The sequence below is a fragment of the Alexandromys fortis genome, unplaced genomic scaffold, assembly GCF_014885135.2.
Source record: "Alexandromys fortis isolate MF-2015 unplaced genomic scaffold, M_Fortis_MF-2015_v1.1 scaffold_124, whole genome shotgun sequence".
Lineage (NCBI taxonomy): Eukaryota > Metazoa > Chordata > Mammalia > Rodentia > Cricetidae > Alexandromys > Alexandromys fortis.
In genome coordinates, this window is record NW_026067995.1 from 3,011,724 (window position 1) to 3,037,955 (window position 26,232).

The 26,232-nt window shown below is 39.9% G+C and overlaps 1 protein-coding gene across 2 annotated transcripts in view; it reads left to right on the forward strand.

Moving 5' to 3' along the window:
• Positions 1–26,232, forward strand: part of Col24a1 (collagen type XXIV alpha 1 chain) — a 234,275-nt gene that overhangs the window by 96,767 nt on the left and 111,276 nt on the right. For both annotated transcript variants that reach the window (XR_007595037.1, XM_050160215.1), the window contains 4 exons: positions 3,031–3,084; positions 4,721–4,765; positions 9,583–9,636; positions 11,218–11,262. Coding sequence is in view for 1 of the 2 variants with exons in the window: in XM_050160215.1 (XP_050016172.1) it covers positions 3,031–3,084; positions 4,721–4,765; positions 9,583–9,636; positions 11,218–11,262 (198 nt within the window). In the remaining variant the exon portion in view is untranslated. The remainder of the gene's footprint in view (positions 1–3,030; positions 3,085–4,720; positions 4,766–9,582; positions 9,637–11,217; positions 11,263–26,232) is intronic.

Consider the following 26,232-nt stretch of genomic DNA (forward strand, 5'->3'; position numbering starts at 1 on the left):
CTCTCTCTCTCTCTCTCTCTCTCTCTCTCTCTCTCTCTCTCTCTCTCTCTCTCTCTCTCTCTGTGTGTGTGTGTGTGTGTATACAAACATTCCTCAGCAAGCCTTCCTGAGACACCCAATTTGACAACCTGTTTTAAAAAAATACCATAACATCAGCTAATCCGCATCTTCTGCTGGTTTCTGCAGGAAGTAAGAGTATCTGATAAATACCCTCCACTCTTAGGTAAGCACAGATACTGTGTCTGTTGCTCTAAGGGCTTGTGTTGCTGTAAGAGTATCTGATAAATATCCTCCGCTCTTCAGTAAACACAGGAATACTGTATCTGTTGCTTCAATGGCTTGTGTTGCTACTTTGGCTAAGGAATTAGGATTTGTGGAAGCCAGCTGTTACTGTGTCTTTTGTTACAGTCTCCATAAGCTTGCAGAGGAGCCCCACCATTTGTGAGATTGTGTTGTATAATATGTGAAAATAGCTCTTGCCTTGACCCACTCCAGTATGCCATATGTTTATCTGTTTGTGGGGAAGTCAGATTGGTAAAATGCATGACTCCAGACTACTCTCATAGATCACTTCAACTCAGCCCTGAACATCTACAGTCCATCCACTAAATCAAGATTTTATATGCATATTTAACCATTCTGTTCTCTAGGCTGTGTTTAGTCAGCTGAGAAACATTTATTGAGCTTGTATATTGAGCAGTTTTTTTCTGTGTTAACTGTTTGCAATATATTAAGCAGTAACTAGAAAACGAGATTTAGACATGGTCTTCTCTGTACTAGGAATTTATAATCTTCTAGAAAAGTGTCTTCCACATGGGAAAACTCCAAAGCACAATTACTAGGCAGCACAGAAGTGAGTATTTAGGAGTTTTAGAAGAGGAAATAGTCGGTGTGCTCAGGTTTCCTAGAGATTCACAGATAAACTGGGATTAGCGTTGAATAGGTTGGATTTAGCCAAGTGGAGACAGAGAGCTTTTTTGTAATAATTATGGTAAGAACACAGCACGGGTGACAGAAAGAGATCTGTCCTGTCAAAGGGGAGAAAATGAATTGTGACATATACAAAATATAAAAAATAAAAAACTGAGGTGTATAAATCCCCCCAAAAAAATCTGTAGAAAATTGTGTATGTGTACACGCATGTGGGCATTGCACACACCTACAGTGTAGAATCCATCTTTGAAATGGCTTTATGGGTGTATAGTAAATTGTTCTAAGGCAGATCTCCAGAACTTTCTCTTCTTGCTTGAGGAAAGCACACATTTTAAACCAGCTCTTCCTCACATCAGTCCTAGGCAAGGCTAATGGATGACAGACTTCTGTGGTTTTATGTACCTTATGTACCTCATATAAGTTGAATCCTGAAGTATTTGCTGTTGTGTGACTGGCTTATTTCATTAGCATAATGTCTTCAAGGTTCATTCATTCATCTTGAAGCATGTGACAAGAGTTCCTTCTTTTTAAAGCTAAAATTGCATTGTTTGTATTATTATTATTATTATTATTATTATTATTATTATTTGGTTTTTCGAGACAGGGTTTCTCTGTCATTTTGGAGCCTGTCCTGGAACTAGCTCTTGTAGACCAGGCTGGTCTCGAACTCACAGAGATCCACCTGCCTCTGCCTCCTGAGTGCTGGGATTAAAGGCGTGCGCCACCACTGCCCGGCTGCATTGTTTGTATATAACACATTTTCTTTCTTTTTTCCCAAGACAGTGTTTCTCTGTAGCTTTGGCACCTGTCCTGGAACTAGCTTTTGTAGACCAGGCTAGCCTCAAACTCACCACTAAACCAATTGCTGTCTGTAGGAATGTTGAATAAGGCAACTAAATGCAGTCGCTGTTGCACCTTAACCATTATTTTCAGGGCTAGAGACATCTAACCACAAACTGTAAGGTCAAGGATGGAAGCAAATGTGGAAAATTAAAGTGATTTTGTCCATAAATGCATTATCATTTTAGGCCAACATAAATTAGCATATCCTCATTGCCACTCCCTAGCCCATCCTTTCCTCTGGTAAATAGGAAGAGTCCAGTAAAAACTGCGTAACTAGCATAAGGGTCATAGTTTCTTGACTGGTAACATTCATGTCAACAAACCTGCAAGAATGCATATATTGGAGGTATCCAACCATTTCCCATTTCTTATTTACATGAAGGCATGGCCAACAAAGAACAGGGTCTACAGAAAGATCTCGTCACTGATGAATTTAAAAACTAAAAATCCTGAGCACGTTTACTCCTCGACTCCATGTGGTTATTTATGACAATGAAAATTAGATTTTTTTTAAAAAAACTTTTGGATTGTTATATAAACATTATAAGAAATTATGCAAAATAAAATTCTTAGGTTTTACCTGAAGCTGTTCTGACACATTGCATATTTCCAACAAAATATCTGAAGAAGAATGTCACGGTGAATAGATTTTGTATGATGTTAGGTAGACAGGAAGATCGTATGTATTTAGTTATTCTGAACAAGTTTTCATTCAGAGAACAATTGTGTTTTAGTGTGTTTTATTGTTAACAAGAGAATTTAACAGTCTTAAAAGTCTTGATGATGAAGTTCATTTCTTCTGCAAATTGCCCTTCTCATTTTAACAGCATGAACGAAGGGGTTGAAGGCCCCTTTATAAGAATAACAAATGTCACAGTCTACTAGTCTCTCAACAGACTTCAGGGACACTTTCTGTAATGTGTACATACATTGTCAGAATAACAGTTAGGCCGATCACTTTAAATTTGAAAAACTTTGTCTGAAAAGTATCTGAAAGTTGAAAAACAAGAAACTGAACAAATTATTTGAGCCTTAACATATTGTTTAAAAGTAAATTCCTTGCATTTCTCCATGGTCTAGATACTTGGTAGGTTTTGCTTAGCGTCCCTCTCATCTCATTTTGACTGCTAACTCTTAATGAGAAATGAATGGTACCAGATAGCATCCCCACTTTGTGGTAATGCTGGCTGATAAAAACGCTAGTGGATTAACTTTTTATGATGTTCCTCTTCTGTATTTACGTTGATCTTCTAGGGTGAGCTTGGAAGCAGAGGGCCCCCTGGGCCTCCAGGACTCAAAGGAACCCAGGTATGGAGGAAACCAATGTCTAGTCAGCAAGTTTTTCGGTAGAATTTCCCTTTTTTATTTTTGTGACACTTCAGTTTTTGCTTCATGAAAAGAAATTGCTTAGTGTGAACAATTTTTGCTGTAATGGGTTTCAAATTATTTATGTTGGCACTTACATTTGGAATCATTTTATAGAGTTCTGAACTCATTAGGTGATTTTTTTCAGTGGTCCCCAATGGAATGTTGAAGAATCTGAATCCAGAATGAAACGTATATTGCTAGAATTCATATTTAGTACTTGTGACTATTTTATATTTGTGACTTAATAAATTGTATTTAATTGACTTGCGGATTGAGCGAAATGTCTGTTTATGAAATATTTAAGGCACGTGACACTGAGCAGGCCTATACATGCTGTCAAGAGCAGTAACCTACATGACAACACCAACTATTCATCTAAAGGTGGAAAAAAGCAGCGTGTTTCCTCAATGTACTTGAAAATGGAGCATACTTGCCTTTTATTTCTTGTTAGAAAACAATGCCTAGAAGTTGCTTATCTCTGATTAGGCTTGTCTCCCGTTTCTTCCCACCACTCAGTTTTGAACCTTACAAGAAGGCACTAGTTGTTTACATTTTGTGACATTATAGCTCATTTGACTCTAGGATGTGGTTGTAAACTAGGTAAAAATACAGTGTTTGACAGCAAGCACAATTTGGGTAGGATCTGATGTGTTTTGTGTGTTTAGAGTCTCAGACAAGACTAAAATTTAAAAACTTGTGCATTTAACTAGGCAGGGGTAGCTCATGCCTTTAATCCCAGCACTCAGGAGGTGGAGTCAGGCAGATCTCTGTGAGCGCAAGGTCAGCCAAAACAAAACAAAATAAAGAAACAAACAAAAAACCTGTGCATCGAGTCAGGCGTGGCAGCATCACCTGTGATCCCATCACTTGTGAAGCTGATGGTTCAGGAGGATCACAAGTTTGAGGCCAGTCTGGGCTATAGAGCAGACTCAATCTTTTTTAATTTTGATTTATTTTTTAAAATTCATTTTACATTCTATCCACAGTTTTCCCTCCCCACCCCCTCCTCTTGCTACCCTCCTCTTCCCCTCTCAGCCCCCCCCCCATTCACTCCTCCCAACAGGGAAGGGCTCCCATGGAAAGTCAACAGACTTTCTTAGAAGAAGCAGCAGGAAGAGGAGAAAGGGGAGGGAGAGAGGATGGATGGATGAACTAAGTACCGAATGGGCCTAGACCATGTTCTGTATAAGTGATTGTTAAAAATGCCATAAATACTTGTGTTGTTTTTATCTGTGATGAGCAGAGCTGCACTTCAGTGTAACCAACAGATTAGAGATGATCTTTAATGATCTCAGTGGTTCTTTTCCTTTAAGCTCCTCCATTCCTAATTTCCTGTATGTAACACGTGTCATCCCTCAACTTGAAAAACAATCCATGGGTATATGGTTCCCTTTGAGGTGGGCTAATTGCCAAAATATTAAAACATGGGAGGGTTGGATTATAGAATAACAGAGTTGTAGCAGGATTTTTGTTGAATTCCCTAGCAAGGTTCAGATTTCAGAATAAATACAGAGGATAAAGATTTCTATTTTTATACACTATTTTAGGCCATGAATTGTTCTGATTTGTTTTTAAGGGAGAAGAAGGACCAGTTGGACCCTTTGGAGAACTAGGACCAAGGGCAAGTATCCCAAGAATGGTGCACAACCCTGTGAGGTGGCACGCTAGCCACTTCAGTCCTTAGGGAGGAGGCCAGAAGATCCTGAGCACAGGTCCACCTGGGCATAACAACAAGTCCCAGGCTAGTCTCGGGTATACAGTAAAGACCTTGTCTCAAGGGGAGGTTGGGAAGGAAGAAAAGGAAGGGAGAAGTGTTGGAATTATATTATCTCAAAATTTAATCTAAAAAAGATTAATATTTTTAATTATAAAATTAAATCATATAATTTTTGGTAAAGTAAAACTTTGTCTCATTTTGCTGAAGAAAATTGTAATATATATATACTCTCAAAATTAATCAATTAAAATAATTTTTCACTTTTAAGAGTATAGGATTTTAATTACTAACTAAAGGCAAAAGTTAGGACCATATGATCCTAAAATCCCCTCAGGCTAAATTAAGCTGGTAACGGGATTTTTCCTGAGATATAATTTTCCCTGCACTGAGGGCTGACCCCAGGACCCTGAATTTGCTAAGTAAGCATTCTACTACCCAGCTAAATCCTCGACCCATTGATCATATTGTTAATTGTAGCTTATCACTTTCCCCAGTGGTAAATTATTTGAAGGGTTCCCAGTAATACCAAAGTTGTTTTTTTTTTTTTTTTTTTTACTTCCCTAGAAAACAAGAGAACCGTCCTCTATACTGTCCTGTATTATTTCCCTTCTGTTGGCTAAGCATCAATTTGGGAGCTGGGATGGCTGACAGCGTATTACATGAATCAACCCAAGGCTGAAAACTCTGCAAGATAGTATATGAAAATAAGGTTTTAGATCTATGCAATTCTAAAACCTTATTTTCACATAGTCTACATGGGAAGTAGAAAAAGACAAGATCTCCTGAGTAAATTGGGAGCATGGGGACCTTGGGGGAAGGTTGAATGGGAGGAAGGGAAAGGCAGGGAGGGAGAGCAGAGAAAAAAGTAGAGCTCAATAAAAATCAATAAAACATTTTTTAAAAAGAATATAAGGTTTTAATAGTATATTTTCAGGGCTACTCCCATAAAAAAAAAAAAAAAAAACACAACTGTGCTGGAGCTTAAATGGAGCCATATGTCATAATGCCATCGCCGCATCCAGAACGGCTTGGTTTCAGGACTCTAGATGTTTCTGCTCCAGTGGTTATTGTTTACAGTGTAGATTTAGTCTGATATTCTATATTGTCCCGGGGTGCTTCAGTGAGCTGTGCATTGAGAACGAGAAGGAATGTTTCCCTTATGGTACTTTCCAAGCAAGTTTAGTTAAAATGGATTGCTGAAAAACTGTCAATATCAGAAAAAAGAAATGATTTCACCTAGCTAAATCTGTGATTCTATATTCAGGAGAAAGGCTGACTCAGGTCCTAGGGCAGGAGTAGGGTCAGGTTCAGGTCTAGACAGAAGCCCAGGGATAGCTGGAAGTCCTCCACTTGTTTTTCAGTCCTGACACACACCAGCGCTGTGAGGATAGGCTGGTGAGACTGTTCCATCTCAGTGCTAAACATTATTTTATGGAGCCAGGTATGGGAGTCACGCCCTTTTCTTGGTCTGGCATATTCTTATTTCCAATCACAAGCTCTCAATCCCCAGCCAGCATCCTCTTTCTCTTGCTCTTTCTTCCTAACGAATATAATCCGAATCTGTGGTTACCCACACCTACTCCGGTGTTTGCCATTTTTCCTCATCTTCATCATGACTCCATACGCTCACTACCAGGCTTCCAGCATGATCAGTTTGATCATATTCTCTTTTCTTGCCCACTTATTCTTTTGTTTCTAAGTTACTATTTCATGACTTGCTCTCTGTAACAGTTTACTTCCATGTCATCCTCACTATTAGCCTTCTCTTTCTCCTTCCCTTTTAATAGAATAGTCTCCCAATTGTCTGCCATTTATTGCATACTCTCTTTTCTGATCTGTCCATCTTCACTCTGCTGTTTTCTGTTTCTGATCTATCCCTTTTCACTCTGCCATTTGTCTTGTTCTGTGAAGAAACAGTCCACTGATCTTACTAAAGTCGGAATTCTCAATTTCTTTTTCCATTCCACCGTGTTCTTTTGGCGATTCCCAAACATTCATCTCACGATTCTCCCCTCTAACTCTCTAGTTCTGATATCTTCATCGTTTTCCATATAGGGGAGCATTCTTACCACCATACAGACCTACCGTCCTTTCTTCCACCTTAAAAATAAAAGTAAAACACGCGTGGGCTTCTGTCTCTTCCAAGGGCTCCTCTCATCTCAGTCAACTCCCTTCTATGAGCTTAAGTCGCTTGCATCCCCAGCACTTCCACGCCAAGGGCAGATAGGTCAGTGCTTCTCTCACCAAATCCACCAGTCATTTCCCAGCCCTCGTTATCTCATCATCATTAATACTCGCGTCCCTGAAACTTTATTAAAATCAACTGTCTCCTAGAAAAAAATATGTATTTACATGTTTTTCTTCCTAGATCACTGGCATCAAATTTCCTATTATCTTAATTTCTTCAATTTCAAGTTTTTAGAAAATCCTAAGGCTTGGTATATCGACTTTTCTTTCCCAGTAGTCCTCACTACTTCCTAGACAAGTACACATGTCTGAGCATTTGAAATATCATCACTTCTGACTTCTAGAACACCATCTTTGGATCAGAACATTCTACTCTTGAACTTTGTACAGAGGTGTCTAACGGCCATATTGGCTAAAATGTCCAAAACTCAACTTCTAATTTGCCTTACAGCCTCTTCTCAGGGGTCCTTCTATTTCAATTATTCAGTTACTCAAACTGAAAATATTTAGTTGTCAATGCAAGAACACAACCATCATCTCAAAAGAATAAGAGTTTACTTTGGAGCCTAATCTAAGTGACCACGCCCAGGAACACAGATTCAGGATGCCTTAAATTCTGTGATTCTGTGTTCTGATGCAGTAATAGTTCCATAAAGTTTGTATGGTAGCAGAACAAAGAACAATTTTAAATCACAACACTTGGCAATCACACTTGTGGAAACATTGGTCAGATAGGTACTTTCCAGAAAAGCAGGGAAATTGCAGCTATGAGTCTCGGGTATCATCTGACCCACATTCTTGGCCCTTTGGTTGGTGGAAGCTAGCTCTCCGTACATTCCAAAAGCCTTACCTCATCAAAGGAAGGCAACCATGGCTAAGGAAAGGGACTGAAAACTAGCCCACGGTATTTTTGGCTCTATGCCTGCCACATTCCAGACTCTCCACCACCACTGACACCGTCTGATCAGTTAACCATCTCCACAGAAGGTCCAGATGCAAGTGGGTTTTTCCTAGGGACTTTATTTCACCAAGTTCATAGTGAAACTTCTCCTTCTCTTCTCCCGTATTCCCTACGTGCATCACAAGCAGCACCTGAGGCTCTGCCATCATATCCTGAGTCTGACCATTTCTTCCAGCTGTCTCTGCGGCAACCCCGGTCCATACCATAGCAGACCTCACAGGATGGTTGCTGTAGACTCTTGTTTATAGTCTACTCTTCTGCCCTTGCGTCAAGGAGATCCTGTCAAACATGGATTATACTGTATTTCTTCTCAAAGCGCACTTAAGACTTCCTGCCTTGAGAAAAGCCAAATAACCTGGTAGAATTTATATGACCCAGCTTCCCATGTCCCCATTTTCTTCTTGACTCATCTTCTGACTCAGTAGGTCTTCCTGCATCTCCACTCCAGTCATATCGACTCCTCATATGCAGCGCACAACGCCTGTCTGTGCTCTATGCACTACCTACAGGTCGCAAGCTTCTGAGCTAGGGTCTGGAGGTTGAAACGTATTTACACACACAGACAGAGATCCTCTGACCTCTAGTCACTGGTAAGAAGCCCTTTATTCAATAGCACCATAGAGGCTTATATACCCAACGGTCAAGTGGGCCAACAGGTGAAAACTTTATCCTCTGATCCTCGAGGCAAGGCAACACATGCTTGTGAAGCAGAGCTAGTAAACAAATTTGACACAGCCTTTAGTAACTCAAATCAGAAGGAAAGTAAAGCTCTCTAGCAGGGAAGAGCAGCTGGAGGCCAGAACTCCAAATGGTCCCAACACTCACGGTTGTGCCGGTATTCCATATAGTTTTCCTAAAGTACCTTTGCCTGTATCTAAAATGTTGTTCCCTGTCGTGTCCACATAGTTTGCTCCTTTTTAAACTCTGTACTCAAATGCCCCTTTCTCAGTGAGATCTTCCATAGAAACCCCACGAAAATTTTCTAAAGCTCTCACGCGAGTTGATCTCTCCTTTTCCTGTTTAATTTAATGTCCTTCATATTTACCACTACCTAACATAACATGTATGCATATACATGTACATATGCATATGTATGCATATACACTTACATTTTTAACATCCTCACTGAAGTATAGGCTCTATAAGGGCAGGTGTGTGGTGTTCTCTCCATCCTCACAATTGAGAACTGTGCATAGCATGTTGGAGATGCTTAAGTGTTTGTAGTTTAAATGGTTAATAAATTTGATAAGAGGGCATTGAATATTTTGATTTTATCTATTTCATTGAACAGACTTCTTTTCCTAAACCAGTGGCTCTCAACCTTCCTAATGCTGCAACCCTTTAAGACAGTTCCTCGTGTTGTGGTAACCCCAACCATACAATTATTTTCATCACTGCTTCATAACTGTAATTTTGCTACTGTTATGAATCATAATGTAAATTCCTGATATGCGATGCCACAGGGGTCACAAACCACAAGTTGAGAAGCATTGTCTTAAACCTTAGGACATCTTTATAAGCGATGAGCACTAAATACATTTTTACAGTTATTGTCCTTTCTTTTTTCTTTTAGGGAAAACCAGGGCCAAAAGGGAATATGGGGGAACCAGGGCCAGAAGGCTTAAAGGTAAAGTGCCTAAAGTTTTTTTTAATCAGTTTGAAAATACAAATTTTCAAAAGGATCAAGTCATGACATTTATCAGTTAAAATTAAATGAGCAAATTTCAACTTATGAGGTACCAGTAAGATGTTAAAAACTGTTCAAAGAGCAATTTATAAGCCATCTAGCTACATCTGCTGTGTTTTCATAAGTATACAATTAAATAAAGAAATGTTGAGATATATTTTATAAACATTTGCAAGTGAGATACAAAGTAATTCAAACTAATAAACTTCATGCAACTTAATAAAAATGTAAGGGTAATATTTGTGGATTAGATATGGGGCAATGAACATATATGTTAATATCTCTTTATTAAGCGTAGATTCCTTAATAAACAGCTAACAGTGGGTCCACCTGAGTCTGTTCCTTACACAATCAATGAGTAGCCTTCATCACTGTATGACTTTGAAAGGATGTGCCAGCCATCCGTGGTTTCTTTGCTTTGCTTCCGTGTTTTAGATAATCCTTTACAACCACAAATACAAAACAGCACAGAGACTCAGCTTATAGGTATTGTTAAATTTTCAAATTTAAATTTTAAAACTCATAAAAGAGACAGAGTATTATTATCCAATCTCTTAAGTTAAGACTTGTTTCATATATACCGATCACACACTTTTTGACATCAAGTCAATGAAGAAGAATCACTTTTAATGTATCAGCATGTAGATAACTAAAACATACTAGGAGAACGTGTGCTTGGCTTTCTCAAATTACATACAAAATCTCCAGAAAGCGGATTTAAAGCCAGAAAGCTTAAACAATTCTCTTTCCTAAGATTAGTCTCTGTCCTGCGACATAGTATTAAGAAACTCAACGTTGAGCTGTAATGTAGACAAACTGGCTAGCAACTTACCCTCAGTCATTGGTAAAAGACTGCCCTCTTAAGAATCTCACCAGAAGACAAGTCAAGGACAGAGAACAACACATTCACACTTCTTGTTTCTACACCTGTGTGGGGTGTGCACATGCAACAGTGAACAAGTGAAAGGGACTTTAAGGGTTTGGTTCTTTCCTTTCATTTTGTGAGTCTTGAGGGTTGAAGTAAGGTCTTTAGGACTTTAGGCTTGGCAGTAGATACCTTTAAAGATTTTAATGTGTACATGTGTTTGCCTACATGGATCTCTGTGTGCACCACACATGTGCAGTGCCCACGAAGGTCAGAAGAGGGCATTGGAGCCCATGGAACTGGATTTACAGATGGTTGTGAGCGACCACGAGGGAGCTACGTCCTGTGCAAGAGCAGCCAGTATTCCTGACTGCTGAACCATCTCTCCAGCCTTAAACATGTCCTTAAAATGTCTTGAAGTAATGAATAGGGGAATGTGACTTCAATATGCAGACAAGTATTGTTGGAATGAAAATGGATAAAAGGCCACATTTCACAAAAATACTCTAAATAAGTTGGAATAACTAAAGTCGACTTCGGGTTTTTGTTGTTGTTGTTATAACTAGGTAATTATGTAAAATGGAAACAGATGACCTGTCATGGATATTGTTATTGAAAAACGGTCATTTTTGCAATTTTATATTCCTGATCAACAGGGAGAAGTAGGAGACCAAGGAGATATTGGGAAAATTGGCGAAACAGTAAGCTTGCTTTATGCTTTTATTTTTATCTTTTCACCAGCTGTGTTTCTTGGGAATGATGTTAACCATGATCTGTTAACCATAATCATGTTAGTGAGCATTGGCAAAGCTTATCCGCAACAGATTTAGACTCGTATGTTATGGTTCTATTGACAAAATTAAAGAAAAACTGCAGTACAAGGGATGAGAGGAAGAAAGAGTGAATGTTTTCAGTGAATATGAGCTATGTTAATGACCCTAGGGCATTGTCCTTTCCAGTATTTGACATTCCATTTCTGTTCCATTGACTTCACTCTAAAGTTGATCTTTAAAGGGGGGGGGAGCATAAATAGGGTGGTGACAAATGCCTGTAATGCTAGCACTTTGCATTAGGGGGTGAGACAGGAGGTTCCTGAGTTCAAGCCCAACCTGATCTTCGTAGCAAACACTATCTCAAAGAATAAACAACAGCGCGAAGCTAATTAGATGCTAAAACAGGATGCTAAGTTTCTATGACTGGAATAGAGAATCACATTTATTGACCCTTTGCTATGTTTCTGGCATAGGCTAATGCTGTGATTCATTTAATACTCAGAGCTTCTTCAATCCCCAGCTTTTACAGCGAGGGAACCAGAGACTAGGAAATGACCGATTAACATTATGTAACTAAACCTTGACTCAAACCCAGAATTTCTCGAGACTCAAACCCCCACCTCTCCCCACACTCACATTCCCTCACATTTCTGTTCTAGCTGAAAAGCTATTTCTCCTTGATCCTGCAAAGGCGCTATGAGCATCAGATACGTTTAATATTGGCTTGAGCAGATTTTATTATTAACGGAACAACAATGTGGCCTTGATGTTGTGAGGCGAACCCTCTGAGTAACTGATAAGCTGCCTAACTAAAGCGCCTTCCCAATGCTGATTTTCTTTTCCTCGTTGAGGGTGTGAGATGGAGGAATTTCTTCTATAAAACATCGTTTCCTCTGTTGAGCTGGTCACAAATCTAATTTACCTAAGGAACACTTTGGGCCTTCTGTAATTCCCAGATTTTATTTTAAGTTCCAGGCCCTATGAATACACGTCTAGTTCAGAATTTCGCTGCCAAATGAGCTTCTTCTCTTGAAAGATACAGAATATACAGCTGCAGTTCATGACAGCAGTGTTTGAAATTTTAAATAGCCCAGTATACAGTAGCGCTTCAATTTTCACTTGAGAAAAATTTTATAGTCATTTAATTGCTTTAGTTGAGTGGCTTTTTCATTCTCTAGTTACTGTTTAGAAACAAATTTCTTGCCAAGCCCATCAAGATCAGTAATGTTGTCTACACTTTATGTTCATATGCACTTCCCGTCATTTCTTGGATTCAAAGAATTTGATCTCTGTAAATGTGTCCCATAATTTTCCAATTTCATTTATTATTACAGTAAAAAATAACAAACTTTGTTTCTGTAAATGCATCTTGTAAGTCTCCAATTTCTCTCTTTTTAATTTTTTATTCAAAAACCTACACGTAGTCACCAGCAGTGATACAATTTATGCATCAACAAAGTTTCTTAGTGTTTTCAAATTCCTGGCATGTCACTATTGGAGATTCAAGGGCAAGAATTCAGTATTCTCTACTATTCTCGGAGTTTTCAGAATTATGATATTTTAAATATACCTCTAACGCTATTCACACTTTGCCACTTAAATAGCTAAAATTCTTGCTTAAAAAAATAAAATGCACTGAATTTAGTAATACTCACACAGAGCTAAGTCCTACAGGAATAATCCGAACAGACAAAACAGGGAAGGAGTGTGGCCAGTCCTCGGCATGCAACCGGTTTGAAATTGCTAAACTGTTTGTTATTTGTCAGAACCATCTGGGACATATGCTGTCAAAGAATAATTCCAGTTCTAGGAATCATGACTCTCTTCTGAGAGGTTTAATAACCCTGCTTTTCCTCTCTTCTACCGACTTGGCAGCCTGTCCCTCTTCCGAACACAGTGCATCCTTCTGAAGCTGGGCAAACAGAACCAAACTCCATCTATTGATTAATGGGGTTATGTATGTCTGTGTTTCTGACTGGGAGGAGCATTTGCCCATAACTGCAAATGTTTCCAGTGGCCAGGAGATCATGTCTGATCCACTGGAGTGGAATTACAAGTGGTTATGAGCTACCTAACATGGTGTTGGGAACCCAGGTGCTTTCAACCACTGAGCATTTAAGGGTAATGACTTCAATGGCCATTGCTATGAGTAGAATAATAACTTCTATGGAATTCTTTTTACTGATGATGATACCCAAAGTCATGCAGTCCTGTTCTTAGAACAGATATCTCTGGGAAAACATCAACAGTGACCCCCTAGAATCTTTCAGTGGTCTCTTAGCTTAAATACAAGACCTGGGAATATTTTCCATAATGTGTCCTTGGTTGTATTAATTTTCAGTTATCACATTTCTTCCTACTTGGTGAAATTCATGATTGTCATATAGTCTGCTCACCCTGATTAATTTCTTATAATGTAGCTCAGCCTACTGAATTTTACTTCACACATTTCTTAACCGATGTAGGGAGATTTTATGTGCAGCCTTACTATCCCCTGCTTTCTGTGCTGCTGGGCTAAATGCCAAGTGCCTAGTGAAAAAACAAGTATTCTGCCTTTCATTATAAAATCTTCAGAATCACAGATGCCTTGATGGGGGATCCCTGGACAGCTTCAAAGCAGCTCATTCAAAGCCAAAAAGGGATAAAAACTGAGGGAGAAGCCAAAACCAAAAAAAAATCTCTTTATTAAAGATGTATTTTCTAGTCTTAAGGTGGTTACCCTAAGTTTTTGTTTTGCCATGAAATGTATGGAATTTGTCTCTGCTGTAAGCTGTGGTTCAGAAGGTCAGGATCCAAGATTTCAACCTCCAGCTTCCAGGCTCTCTTCTTTCCATATAGTAACCACCAATGTGTCCTGTCCTTGATGTATATCCTTGGCGACCAATGGTTAGGAAGATCTGAGCTAATATTTAGCAGAATTTGAAAGGAAGAGCAAACCAAAGTTTTACCCAATAATATCCCAAGACAACCTGGCAACTCACTTTTAAAATATTGTCAAATATTATTAGTTTGCAGGAAATATGGAAACATATTTATAATGGAAACGGAAAAGATTTTTGAAGGAACTGGAAGAGTTTTCAGAAGTGTTCAGCAGAAACCCTCACTTGTTAGTATGACTAGGGCTGTCCCTGGGTAGGATTATCACGGAATTAACCTTGATACAAATTCATTTCATTATGTTCCAGGCTTTTGTTTTTCCTTTCATGAAAGAGAAGATAGTCAGCTTTAGAAGGACCTACTAAATCATCAGTCCTGTTTCCTTGAAGGTAGAAAGCCAGAAGCTGGGAGCATGGTTTAACCAAAGAGGAAAAGGTTGTGCCACACTTTACCAGCACATTGTACTTGACCTTAGCACGTCCTGCATATTACTGCCATTGCCTTAGAAAACGCCAGCCAGCCTCTCCTGTTTCTAAGCTACGCAATGCCTAGGGACATCTGTAAATAATCTGCCAGCCTGGGTGGCAGGAATGGCAGGTCTCTAGGTAATAAGGAACTCTGCAGAGTGGATACCACAATACAAGCTATCCTCAGGTGGATCTGTAACTGAGTATCAAAAAAGAAATAAACAGATACTCATTATAAAAAACTTGTGATACACCAGGCACTATCTTGATAAATGTAACAAATCCTATTCTACAATTTTGAAAAGTTGATATTTTTTAACAATTTTACTAACTTGCTGTAGCCAGGCAACATACTAGTGAAGTTAGGGCTACAGGGTGTTATCGCTAACCTTTCCAGGTTACTCTTGGACCACTTAGCAAAGGGTAACAGATTCCCATGTTCCTGGTAAACGCCTGCTTTTACTGCTTGAGAATACAGATAGTCCATCCTCTTTGAGAAGCAGGATTTCCAAATTCAACAGCATACCATCCTTGAAATGTAGAAACAGTGTTGTGTGTATTACTAAAAAGTCGTTACAAAGTCTAGCATTGTGTCTATGAAGGCAGAACACACTAGAAGGGAAGCCTGTGTGGTGGGGCTCACATGTCAACGTAGCGCTCAGGAGGTGGCAGGAGGACAGGGATTTCAAATCTGTCCTCAGCTGGAATGGGCTAGCAAATATCCTGTCTCCAAAAATAGAGTAGAAGAGTAAATAAACAAGAAACCTCAAAAGGCGGACGTGAAGAACTTCGCTGGGGCTTAGGCAGGGACTACACTCATCTGTAAACTGCTTGGTTAGACATCACCGTGATGCTGATTCTTCTCATCCATGCTTGAGCCACCTGTTCTCATCTATTTCGTTTCACCATCTTTCATTGATGTTTACAGCTTTTGGGGAAGAGATGTTTCATATCAGCTTTACCTACAGATATTTAAAGTTTTATATCACTAATAGGCACCTTAAAATTATGAGTTTCTTATTAGTAAAGAAAATTGTTTCTCCAGTGACTTGAAATAATTTTCTAATTGTAAAGATGTGCATCTCAGTATTTTCTTCATTGTGAACCTGTCTTTCTGTGTTTTAGAAGAATAGTCCATCTTTTAAAGATCTAAAGATTCATGTTTGGTTGAGTGTGTGTATGTGTGTGTGTGTGTGTGCTTGCATGAGTGCACACGTGAGTACACACACCAGCAGAGACTAGCGGCATCAGATCTCCCTGGGGCTGTAGTTACCAGCATCCAACAATGAGTTCTGGGAACTGAACTCAGGTTCTCTGCAAGAACAGTATGTACTCTTAACTGCTGGCCAAGCCAGCTCTTCAGCCTCCAGAAATAGAAAGACTTTTATAGCCAAAGAAAAATGGAACTTCAGTCTTCATTTCTTTGCCATCAAAAAGTACTTATTGAAGACTTTCTGAGTGCTCGACACACAGTTAAATAAGACTTTGTCCCTAGGTGGTTTCTGGTGTGGACAATGACAAAATAAGTAGGCACGTGACTTTATTGAAAATTGTGTTTTGTTACATAAGATGCTCTAAGAACAAGAAGTAAAAGTTATTTTTGGCATGGCTCATAAGAACATACGTGTTGATAGAGAAATTGTCTTTGGTTGCAAACACATTTCCATCCTCTTGGGTGTGGGCATTATGGTATGACTTACAGCTTTTGAGGAAACAGTATGTGAAGTCCTTATCTAGCAGGAGTCTGATCCTGGCATCTTGTTGGAATGATGGCTGATAGTCTTCCCTTTAAGCTGTGTTACTAGTGTATTGTGTCTTCGTTTATATACATATTTATGTGTCAGCACAATGGTAAAGATCTCTTTTTGTTGAAAATACTAAGATAGAAAATATGTGGATTCTTTGGGTTTAAAAAGAATGGACAGATGGATGGAAATAATAAAAGTGTCCGGGATAAGGCGCTGTTGGGGCCTCCTGCTGAAATGACATTGTTCATAGACATGATGGCCAAATGACAACCTGGAAATAGATTCTTAAAAATATCCACGCTTCCCCTTTTGAAAAATGATCTGTGGCTGGTGTAACTTGTGGGCTAAGGTCCTAGCTGTTAAGGATTATAAATGGTAGAGGGCAGGTCTCAGCAAGCTTTTCTGTGGAGGACCAGGTGCTGTATGTTTGACGTTCTGAACCATACGGGTCCTGTTATATCCCCTTAGCTATAGTGCTGTAGTGTGAACCTAGTCCCAGACAGCAATGAATGGATGAGCCTGGCTCTGTTTCCAGTGAGACTTTATTTATAAAAACAGACAGCTGGCAGGAGTGGGCCACAGACTGCGGTGTGTCTTTTCCTGCTCTAAAATTTTACCCATTATCTAGGGCGCCCCAGCTTTTATTGCATCTGCCTTATGTGCACCCTGCTTCATTTGTCTTTTGTCATTAACAAAAAGAGCAATAAACACAAATGTGATTTCCCTGGATCTTAATTTCAAATCCAAAGATGGATTCAGTTAGCTAGCAGGTGGTGCAACTGCTGTTCACTGATTTTTTTTAACCAATTGCAAACATAATGAGTTTATTTGCATTTATCTATGGACCACGTGTAAATCCAAATGATGCCACTAGAATTTATCATTTTCTCTCTATCTACCAAACACTTGAGATTATTACCAGGAGATATTTCTAAGAACAATAAAATATTTTCTTTCTGTGTAATATTTCCTATTGAGTTGAGATATTTTTTGCACTGGCATCAGGAAGTGTACTGAGACACTGAGTGTGATTTGAGCTCAACTCCACAGTGACACACTTCCTCAGCAAGGCCACACCTCCTAATAGTGACACTCTCTGAGCTTTGGGGGGCCAACCACATTCAAATTACCCCTACCCTGAGTCACATGGTCTGACAGTATCACAGGACCAATGCACATGTCCACTGCAGGGGCATGAGTAAACTGAAGAAAGACTTGTGAAGGCCGAGTGGAAAAAGGAAGTCTTTTGGGGACAACTTCATCCCTCTGCATCTTCTGCTTTTCCATTCTTGTTTTTCTAAAACTTAAGGCAAACAAGCAAGGGATGGGTTTGTTTGTGTAAATACACTGTGGGGATTTCCATAACTTCAGTATTTTAACTGAGAAAGCAGTATTTGGCTCACACGGTGCCTTCCCTCTACAAATATTTATGGTCATTTACATATGCAAGGAAGAGATCAAGCTACACAGGACACTGAGCCCACTTCAAAGCCCTCATACAAGATTAGGATGCCAGCTTAGGCATTTAAGGGTAAGTGATCTCTCAGAGGCTACAGCTGCCTGCTGTAGAGGTAGGTGTTCAGTAAATCGGTTCTGCGTGATCCTGTGGATTCAGAACACTGGATAAAACTCGTTGCTAGGAAAAGTTGAATTTCTATTTCTTTTAAAAAATGTACATCTCTTTCTTGGGTGTTGAAAAAAGAATTTAATGTTTCTTAAGTACCTCCATGGTATTGCTCTTCTTTGTGGTTAAATCGGATTTTAAAGTTGGGTGTTAAAAGGGAGGGGTCTTGCTCACGTGATTTTTCAGAGTGGAAAGGTGAGACCAAAAGTGGTTCGATGACCTTCTTCAGAATTTAAGTGTAAAGCTGGAACTCAGTTCTTCGCGTTAGCAGGCGGCATTGTGTGTTGCCAGTTCCCCCATTTTTAGCCAGAATGGTTTGGGGTCAGTGGGAGTGAGAAGAATCAGGAGCTGGCAGATTTTTCTCACTATGGTTGTGTCTTTGCATAGAACTCACAAAAGTCACATTTCCTAAAGGGAAGGCCTGGAAAGACATCCGGATTTCATTTTCTTCTTCATGTATGAAAAAAAAATCTCTGTGCGTTAAGTACACATCCCTCCATGTGAGTGGGCCTGCTAGCTGTTAGTCTCAGGGAGACCACACAGTGTACATGTTATTGCAACACAGTTGTCGCTTCAGGAGAATTCCTTTTATTTCTCATCCAACTTACTTTTTTTAAAAAATAGCCTAAGTTCAATAAAGATAGGCGGCAGCTCTGTCGATATTCACATTATCACCTTTGATTTGTTACCAAGGGACCTGTCACCAGCCACACTGCCAGGCAAGTTCAGTGCAGCATGAGTGACCTTTCCCGTCTCCTGTTCCCCATAGCATCAGTGGGACTGGCGGATCTGCTCAGAGGACATTCCAGGCATAGCTTCCTGATCATTGCCAGACCTGCCTGGCGTAAAGCTTCAATCTGGGATTTTCTTTTCCTGGTTGCACATTTGATCATAGAGAAATCAGAGAGTTGATGGGGAAATGTCAGAGGCTAACATTTCTACTTCGATACTTGGCAGCATATTCAGTGACCCTTTGTGGGGAATTTTATGTGTTCATATGGCAAGAGCCTGGAGTAGGAGCCCTACAGCCCCAAATAGAACCCTCCAATCACTCAGGAACCTGTAAAATTTATGAAATATCTGTCTATAGCCTGAACTGAACTGACCATGCAAACAATATGTATTCTTTGGTGTGATGCATAGTATTATGCTTTCAAATATATTTGTTGACTCAATAAAACAATCATTTTTATATGACATTTTTAATTATCTTTCTTTGGTTGTGAAGTAATATTTGGATAGTATATCTTTGGTGTTCAGAAACATCAAAATGTTCATGTATTTGAACACTTGATGCTCAACTGATTGACATTGTCTTGAAGGCTGTGCAACCTTTAGAAGGTAGCAGGTTCTAGCTGGAGGGAATGGCTCACTGGGAGAAAACCTTATGAGTTATAGCCAGTGGCCAATGCTACCTCCTCCTCTTCTTTTTCTACCTCCTCCTCTTCTTCTTATAGGTTCACCAGAATGTCAAGAGTCCAAGTCATACATTTCCACAAAATACTGCCATGCCTTTTCCTCTATGGTGAACTGTATCTTCAAGCATGAGGCAAAAATAAACCCTCTGCCCCTTTTGTTGCTTCCTGACATGTATTTGGTTATAGAAATGAGAAAAATCTTACCCAGATAACAAATTAATTTTTCCCATAACTAATTTTATTTATGTCCTGTGAGGGAAGGCCCAGGGCTTAGCCCCTGCTGCTATCAGTATACAGCAGCTAGACCTTTTATTCTCTAGAATATGGCCTGTTCCGTCTGTGACAGAAACACCCTAGGTGCCGTGTGATTACCATCTAGAAATTAGAGAGCAATATTAAAATCTCAGTCAGGGTATGTGTGTTCTTAAAGGGGGTGCATGCTGGGGGACAGTGCTAACTTGCAATGAGAAAGGACAGGCCACTTCTACAAACTAGAATAGTTAGGGTCTAATGGTTCGAGCTCTTCAAGGACCTCTGTCTAGATGTCCTCATCTCAAGGTCAGAGTCTAGTTTTCCCTGAACCAGGTTCCTGACCTCAGCACATCAAATTTGTCTCAGTTTGAAGTCTAAGTTTCTCTTGAGTTTGTTCAGTGTGATAAAAAAAAAAGAACTTTGGCATAGTTTTCTCCACCTTCCCATCAAAAGAGAAAATTGCCCAACCATCTCTTTGGTGAGCTCTAGATAATATATGACCCATCAGTGTGGTTACCCATTGAGCTCAAATGGCCAGTCTTTTCTACTTGTAATTTCATCAGGCTTGGATGTCTGTCTGTCTGCTGAGACCTCACCTGGAAGGTGCTGGTTAAAGGAGTAATGAGTCATTTCTTATAGAAGGATGTGGTGGTTTGCATCTGTGTCCACCACTTCTGCTTGTTTGCTGATTTAATCAAAGGGCATTGCTTATCTTCTGTATTCTAGGAACTATTGATTTAGTCAAAATATATTTATCTCTGTACTCTAGGAAGAATGCTAGACACAAGAGATGGAGTGTTCTTTCTACTTTCTAGAATATTCTGACTGATAAGTCATGTCTTCTCCAGTGGTGGTGGATTAAGCAAACATACTAGCCAGACGCTTGTGTCACCTTGGCCAAATACCAAAAGAAACATTTAATAGAGGGAATTCTTTTTTTGGCTGAACCCATTATCTGTGCCAAGTACTGTGGCAATGGCGGCATGTTCTGGGCTGTTCTTGATGTCTTGGTAGACAACAAGCAGAGAAGGGGGCCAGGAAGAGGACAGCACAAGATACATCCAAGACTTCCTCAGTGGCCTTCCTCCAACTGTGTCCCACCTCCCAGTATACCAGCATGTTAGGAATCTAGTCAAACAAAAGAAAGTTGTTTGCCCCAAGTTGTATTGTCCACAGAATAACTTTCGAGCTTAGAGATTTCATTTGAAAATATGAATGATTTATCAAAAGCCTGGATATTTGGAAACTGATAATTAAATAATCAAAAACACTTCAGGTATACACCTTAAAATTACCCTAAAATCAGAGGTCTGAGAAAAAACTGTTGAAAACAAGAATAGACATTATTCTCCCTTTGTCAGGTCACTTTCTTCCTTTTCTTATTTTTATTGAGCTCTACATTTTTCTCTGCTCCCCTCCTTGCTCTCCCCTCCCCTTCAACCCTCTCCCAAGGTCCCCATGCTCCCAATTTACTCAGGAGATCTTGTCTTTTTATACTTCCCATGTAGATTACATCTATGTATGTCTCTCTTAGGGTCCTCATTGTTGTCTAGGTTCTCTAGGATTGTGGTTTGTGGGCTGGTTTTCTTTGCTTTATGTTTAAAAACCCCTTATGAGTGAGTACATGTGATAATTGTCTTTCTGGGTCAGGGTTACCTCACTCAAAATGATGTTTCTAACTGCATCCATTTGCCGGCAAAAATTCAAGATGTTATTATTTTTTCCTGCTGTGTAGTACTCCATTGTGTAAATGTACCACATTTTCCTTGTCCATTCTTCAGTCTAGGGGCATTTTGGTTGTTTCCAAGTTCTGGCTATGACAAACAGTGCTGTTATTAACATAGCTGAGCACATATCGTTGTGGCACAATTGAGCATCCTTTGGATATATACCCAAAAGTGGTATTACTGGGTTTTGAGGAAGGTTGTTTCCTAATTTTCTGAGAACCCGCCACACTGACACCCAAAGGGGCTGTAGCAGCTTGCATTCGCACCAGCAATGCAGAAGTGTTCCCTTCTTTCTCTAATTAAAAAGTGCAAGTTGTCCTTGTCTTTTCCTCCATCCACATGCACTGTCTAGGGTAACTCTTCTATGTGCTGTGTCTTAGTTACTGCTTTTTAAACCTGATGTTCAGGGATTTCCTGGCCCCAGGCCCATATTTTCATCTGGGAACATCCCAAAATCCTTCAGTGGTGTTTCATACTCATCATATTTTAAAAAGGAATTTTGTGGCTGGAGAGATGACTCAGCAGTTAATAGCACTGGCTGTTCTTCCAAAGGACCAGAATCTATTCCCAGCATAGACATGGTGGCAAACAACTCTCTGTCACTCACAGTTCCAGGGTGTCTGACACCCTCTTCTGACCCCTGCAGGGACAGGGAATGTATACGGTGCTTAGATATACACATTCAGGCAAAACACCAATACTCATAAAAGTAGATAAATAAACAAGGAACTCTCAGACTGCAGAGATGGCAGTCTGATAGCTGGTAAAGTGCTCGCCCTACAGGGACATGTCACGTGTTCAAATCTCTAGCACTCATGTGAAAAACACCAGCTACGGCAATGTGTGTCTTTAGCCTTAACTCGGACAGGGAGGAAACAGGTAGTTCCCCCAAGCTTGTTGACCAGTCAGTTTAGCCAGTTGATGACCACTCTCAGAGACCCTGTGTCAAATAAAGGTGGGAGGACAGAGAAGGGAGGACACCAAACCTCAACCTCTGGCCTCTCCATACGCATGGGCCTAAGTGCCTCCATATACACACATACACAAAAAATAAAAGAAAATAGGAATTCTGCTGTGATACTCAGCTAGAGGACATGGTCTTTTCTTATCCACCCCCTTCCATTCTGTCTAAATGGACAACAGATTACATGGCTGCCTTCCAGGACAAAGGCATGAAAGGTGAAGACCCGATACAGAGAAATAGTTCTGTGAGAACACGTGTCCCCGTGTAGTGCTTGGAAATGGATTTCTTTTTCATGTGTGACTGAACTTCTGCTTCTCTGGTCACCCAAAGTTCCCACTTGACTGATATACAACGTTGCCATTTTCAAGGTAAAAAGTGTTCAAATATCAGTGATTTTCTTCAGTTCAGTAGTTTATGTGGTTTGAAAGGGAAATGCAAACACTGATACAAATATTAAAGGTAATAGGTATCTAAGAAGCAACAGAGCAAAAGTCTAGGGAATTTGCTCTGTAAACTGTATTTTGGCGTAAATTTCCAAAGCTCTGAGGTCTGCAATCCTTCATCCTGTTACACAGTCTTTTACATGTTGAAGATTTGAGTTCCCATGAGGCATCTGAGACACTCTCTAAGACACAGTAGCTTTTGAAGATAATTGCTAAGCATAGGAACATGTACAGCACCTCATTCAACTAGGAAATATTCTAATGTTATATTACGCTTCAAGTGAATCAGTAGGATGTGGTTACTAAAAAGGAAAATAGAAATAGAACATTTTTAAGTTTTTATTGACTTTAGGAGGAAAATAATATTTCTTCTTGATTCTAAAAGTTGATTTATTCCACATCAGGCTTTTTGGCCTTTCGCATTTTGGCTTCAGTTAACAAAATCTTTAAATAGACCATTACATACCCCGCTTTGCAGAAAATGGAATGGTTTCAATTATTACATGGCTTTTTTAGCTCCCAAGCAGAACATGTTCTAGCTGAAGATGCTGCCCTGTTCCTCGCTGTATGTTAGATGAGGTGCAGCGCTTACCAAATCATCGATGGGCATTCTTTGCCAATAGGCATATGTTGTTGGTATTTCCTAAACATGAGGAAACTGGCTTCCACAACTGTTTTGCATTCCAGTAAATACACAGCAGAACAGATCTGAGCCGTGTGAGCCATATGGTCAGTTTTGTACTAGAGTCTACTTACATCGTGAAAAAGCTGCAGGGAGAGTTGATAAGCAAGTAGGTACGGCTGTTTTCCAGGGAAAAAATCAAAGAGAAGCCAACATTATGTGTTGTGACTCCCAGTTTTGCTGGAATTCCATATCATTTTATCTCTGGCCAGTTTTTGTTATATGCTTTACCTTGGTGTTCATTAACTCTAAATTGTTTAGTGTATTACTTTAAACATTATAGATACTGAACTGTTACACATCCATCTACGGAAAAGTGGACATCACTAGGCAATAATTTAGAGGTTTCTATAGATGCATTCAACTTTAAAAAAACTATGGGAAGTAAATAATAAGAATTAAAGTAAATTTAATATAATATCAAAACTAACCAACAATAGAATTTAGTCATTATGACTGATTAAAAATGTATTATAAACCTTTGCTATTGTTTCCTCAGAGAAGAGTGCTTTAATTTTCTTCTTTGGGGATGGAGAATGTCCTTGAGGTAGAGGAGGTGGCTCAGTGGGGAGGAGTACTTAATGTGAGGGCAGAAGGATCTGAGTTCAAATCTCTGGCACCCAGGTGAAAATAAAAGTCTGAGCATGGCTATGCATGCTTGTGATCCCAGCATTGGGGAGCAGAGACAGGAATCCTGGGATCTCACTGGCTGGCCAGCCTAGCCTTAGAGAGAGAATCTATCTTAAAGGAATGAGGTAGAGATGAATAGAGATAGACCATTTCCTTGGCCTCTGTGCATGTATGTGAGGGGGAGAGGGAGAGGGAGGGAGGGAGGGAGGGAGAGAAAGAGAGAGAGAGAGAGAGAGAGAGAGAGAGAGAGAGAGAGAGAGAGAGAGAGAGAGAGAGAAGAATGAATGTGAGGTGGACTTATACACTGTTAATGCATGTGAGGTGGTTGACATGGCTTTGTGTGGCTAGGTCATAAGAGGCATAAATTCATTCATCTCATTCTGACTGCAATTGTGTCAGCGCTCTGGGCTAGAGCTGTTGATACAATCCATAGCTACCCCATAGTTTCTGACCTACAGAAACAGGGGTACAAGAAACCGCGCTTAGCTAAAGTGCTGAGCTAAACAAATTCCAGGAGCCAGCCCTAGTCAGGCCTCCAGGGAGAATGCTTCCGAAAAATTCTGCCATTTTTTCCCTTTCCTTCAAGAGAGTTGTCTTAAAGGGCACAGCCATTTGAAGAGGAGATAGTGACTTGTGGAATTTAGGGTTCTCAGGACACGCAGAGTCAGCATGGGGTGGTGGCCCCAGGTTGGGGTCAGGTCCTAATTGCCACTGTCCAGAGAGGGAGAGAAGAATAGTTTGTACATTTGACCTTGGAAGCCCTAGAGGGACCTCTGCTTCCTGTCATTCAAAGCACAGCTTTTCTTCTTTCTTTCAAATAAAACTTTTGATTTGAATTCTCAAGGAAGGAAGGAAGGAAGGAAGGGAGGGAGGAAGGAAGGAAGGAAGGAAGGAAGGAAGGAAGGAAGGAAGGAAGGAAGGAAGGAAGGAAGGAAGGGTGGTAAAGTAAGGGGGTATTATTTTAAGGCATTTACTTTAAGGAGATTATGTGATGTGAGAACTAAGTCAGCAATATGAAAGCTGTGATGGAGAGTGTCCCTCCTACATGTTTTCTCTTCTGTAAGCTAACTGTCCACTGGGTTAGCCATCTCCTTTGCTGTGCAGAGACATTCTAGTTCCATGAATTCCCCGTTCTCAGTGGCTGACATTACCTCCTGAGCAGCAAGATCCTGTCCAGAAGGTCTTTGGCCATGTCAGTTCCCCGAATGGCTTCCCCTACTTTTTCCTGTCACTGTTTCCAAATTTCAGGTCTCATGGAGGCCTTCCTTTAATTCATTTGGAGATGAATTTTATACAGAATGTGAGACAGGAATCCAGCTTCATCATTCTACTTGTGGACATTTTTCCCAGACCTTTTTTTGATGAAAAAGAATGAATAGAAAGGAACAATGCTGGGATAGTTTCATTTTCTATTCTGGTACCCATGGGTAATCAATTGAAATGAATTGCAGCTATGCCCATTTATACCCAGTTAGCCTTTGAGCACTTGAAAACTGAAAACACATTTGTTCCTGGTTCTGAGTTGTATTTTATCCTAGATTGCACTTACATGGGGTACCTGTTTCTTGGATGAATACAAAAACAAGTCAGGGGCTCTGTGACTTTTGCTTTTGGAAAATATTTGCAATAATAATAGTGATGATGAAGAAGATGATGATGATAATAAAGAGAACCATGTAGGAGTCATTGACTAAAACACATCTCCTAGCATGAGTTTATGGCTTGTAAAGAATTTTCAGTGCAAGGAGGCTGTTTAGAGATGAGAGCTGGCGAGGATATAGCCCATGGGGGGAGATTAAACCCGCCAGCATTGCCTTACAATTACAGATGTATTGGTTCCACCCACTTATGGTGGGTTAGGCTCCCATATCAGGTTTTTTGTTTTTAAATCACTCTGTGAAGCTGTGGGGAAATACATCTTAAGTATCATGGCTTTCTGCTGAGCAGTGTACCTCTGTCGTAGATGAACTTTCTCTCAGTTGTCTGGCAGAGCAGAAATCCTGTTCTCAATAGAATAATTTTACAAGCTATGGTCTCCAATAGTAATCCTGTCTCCTTTCGGCTGC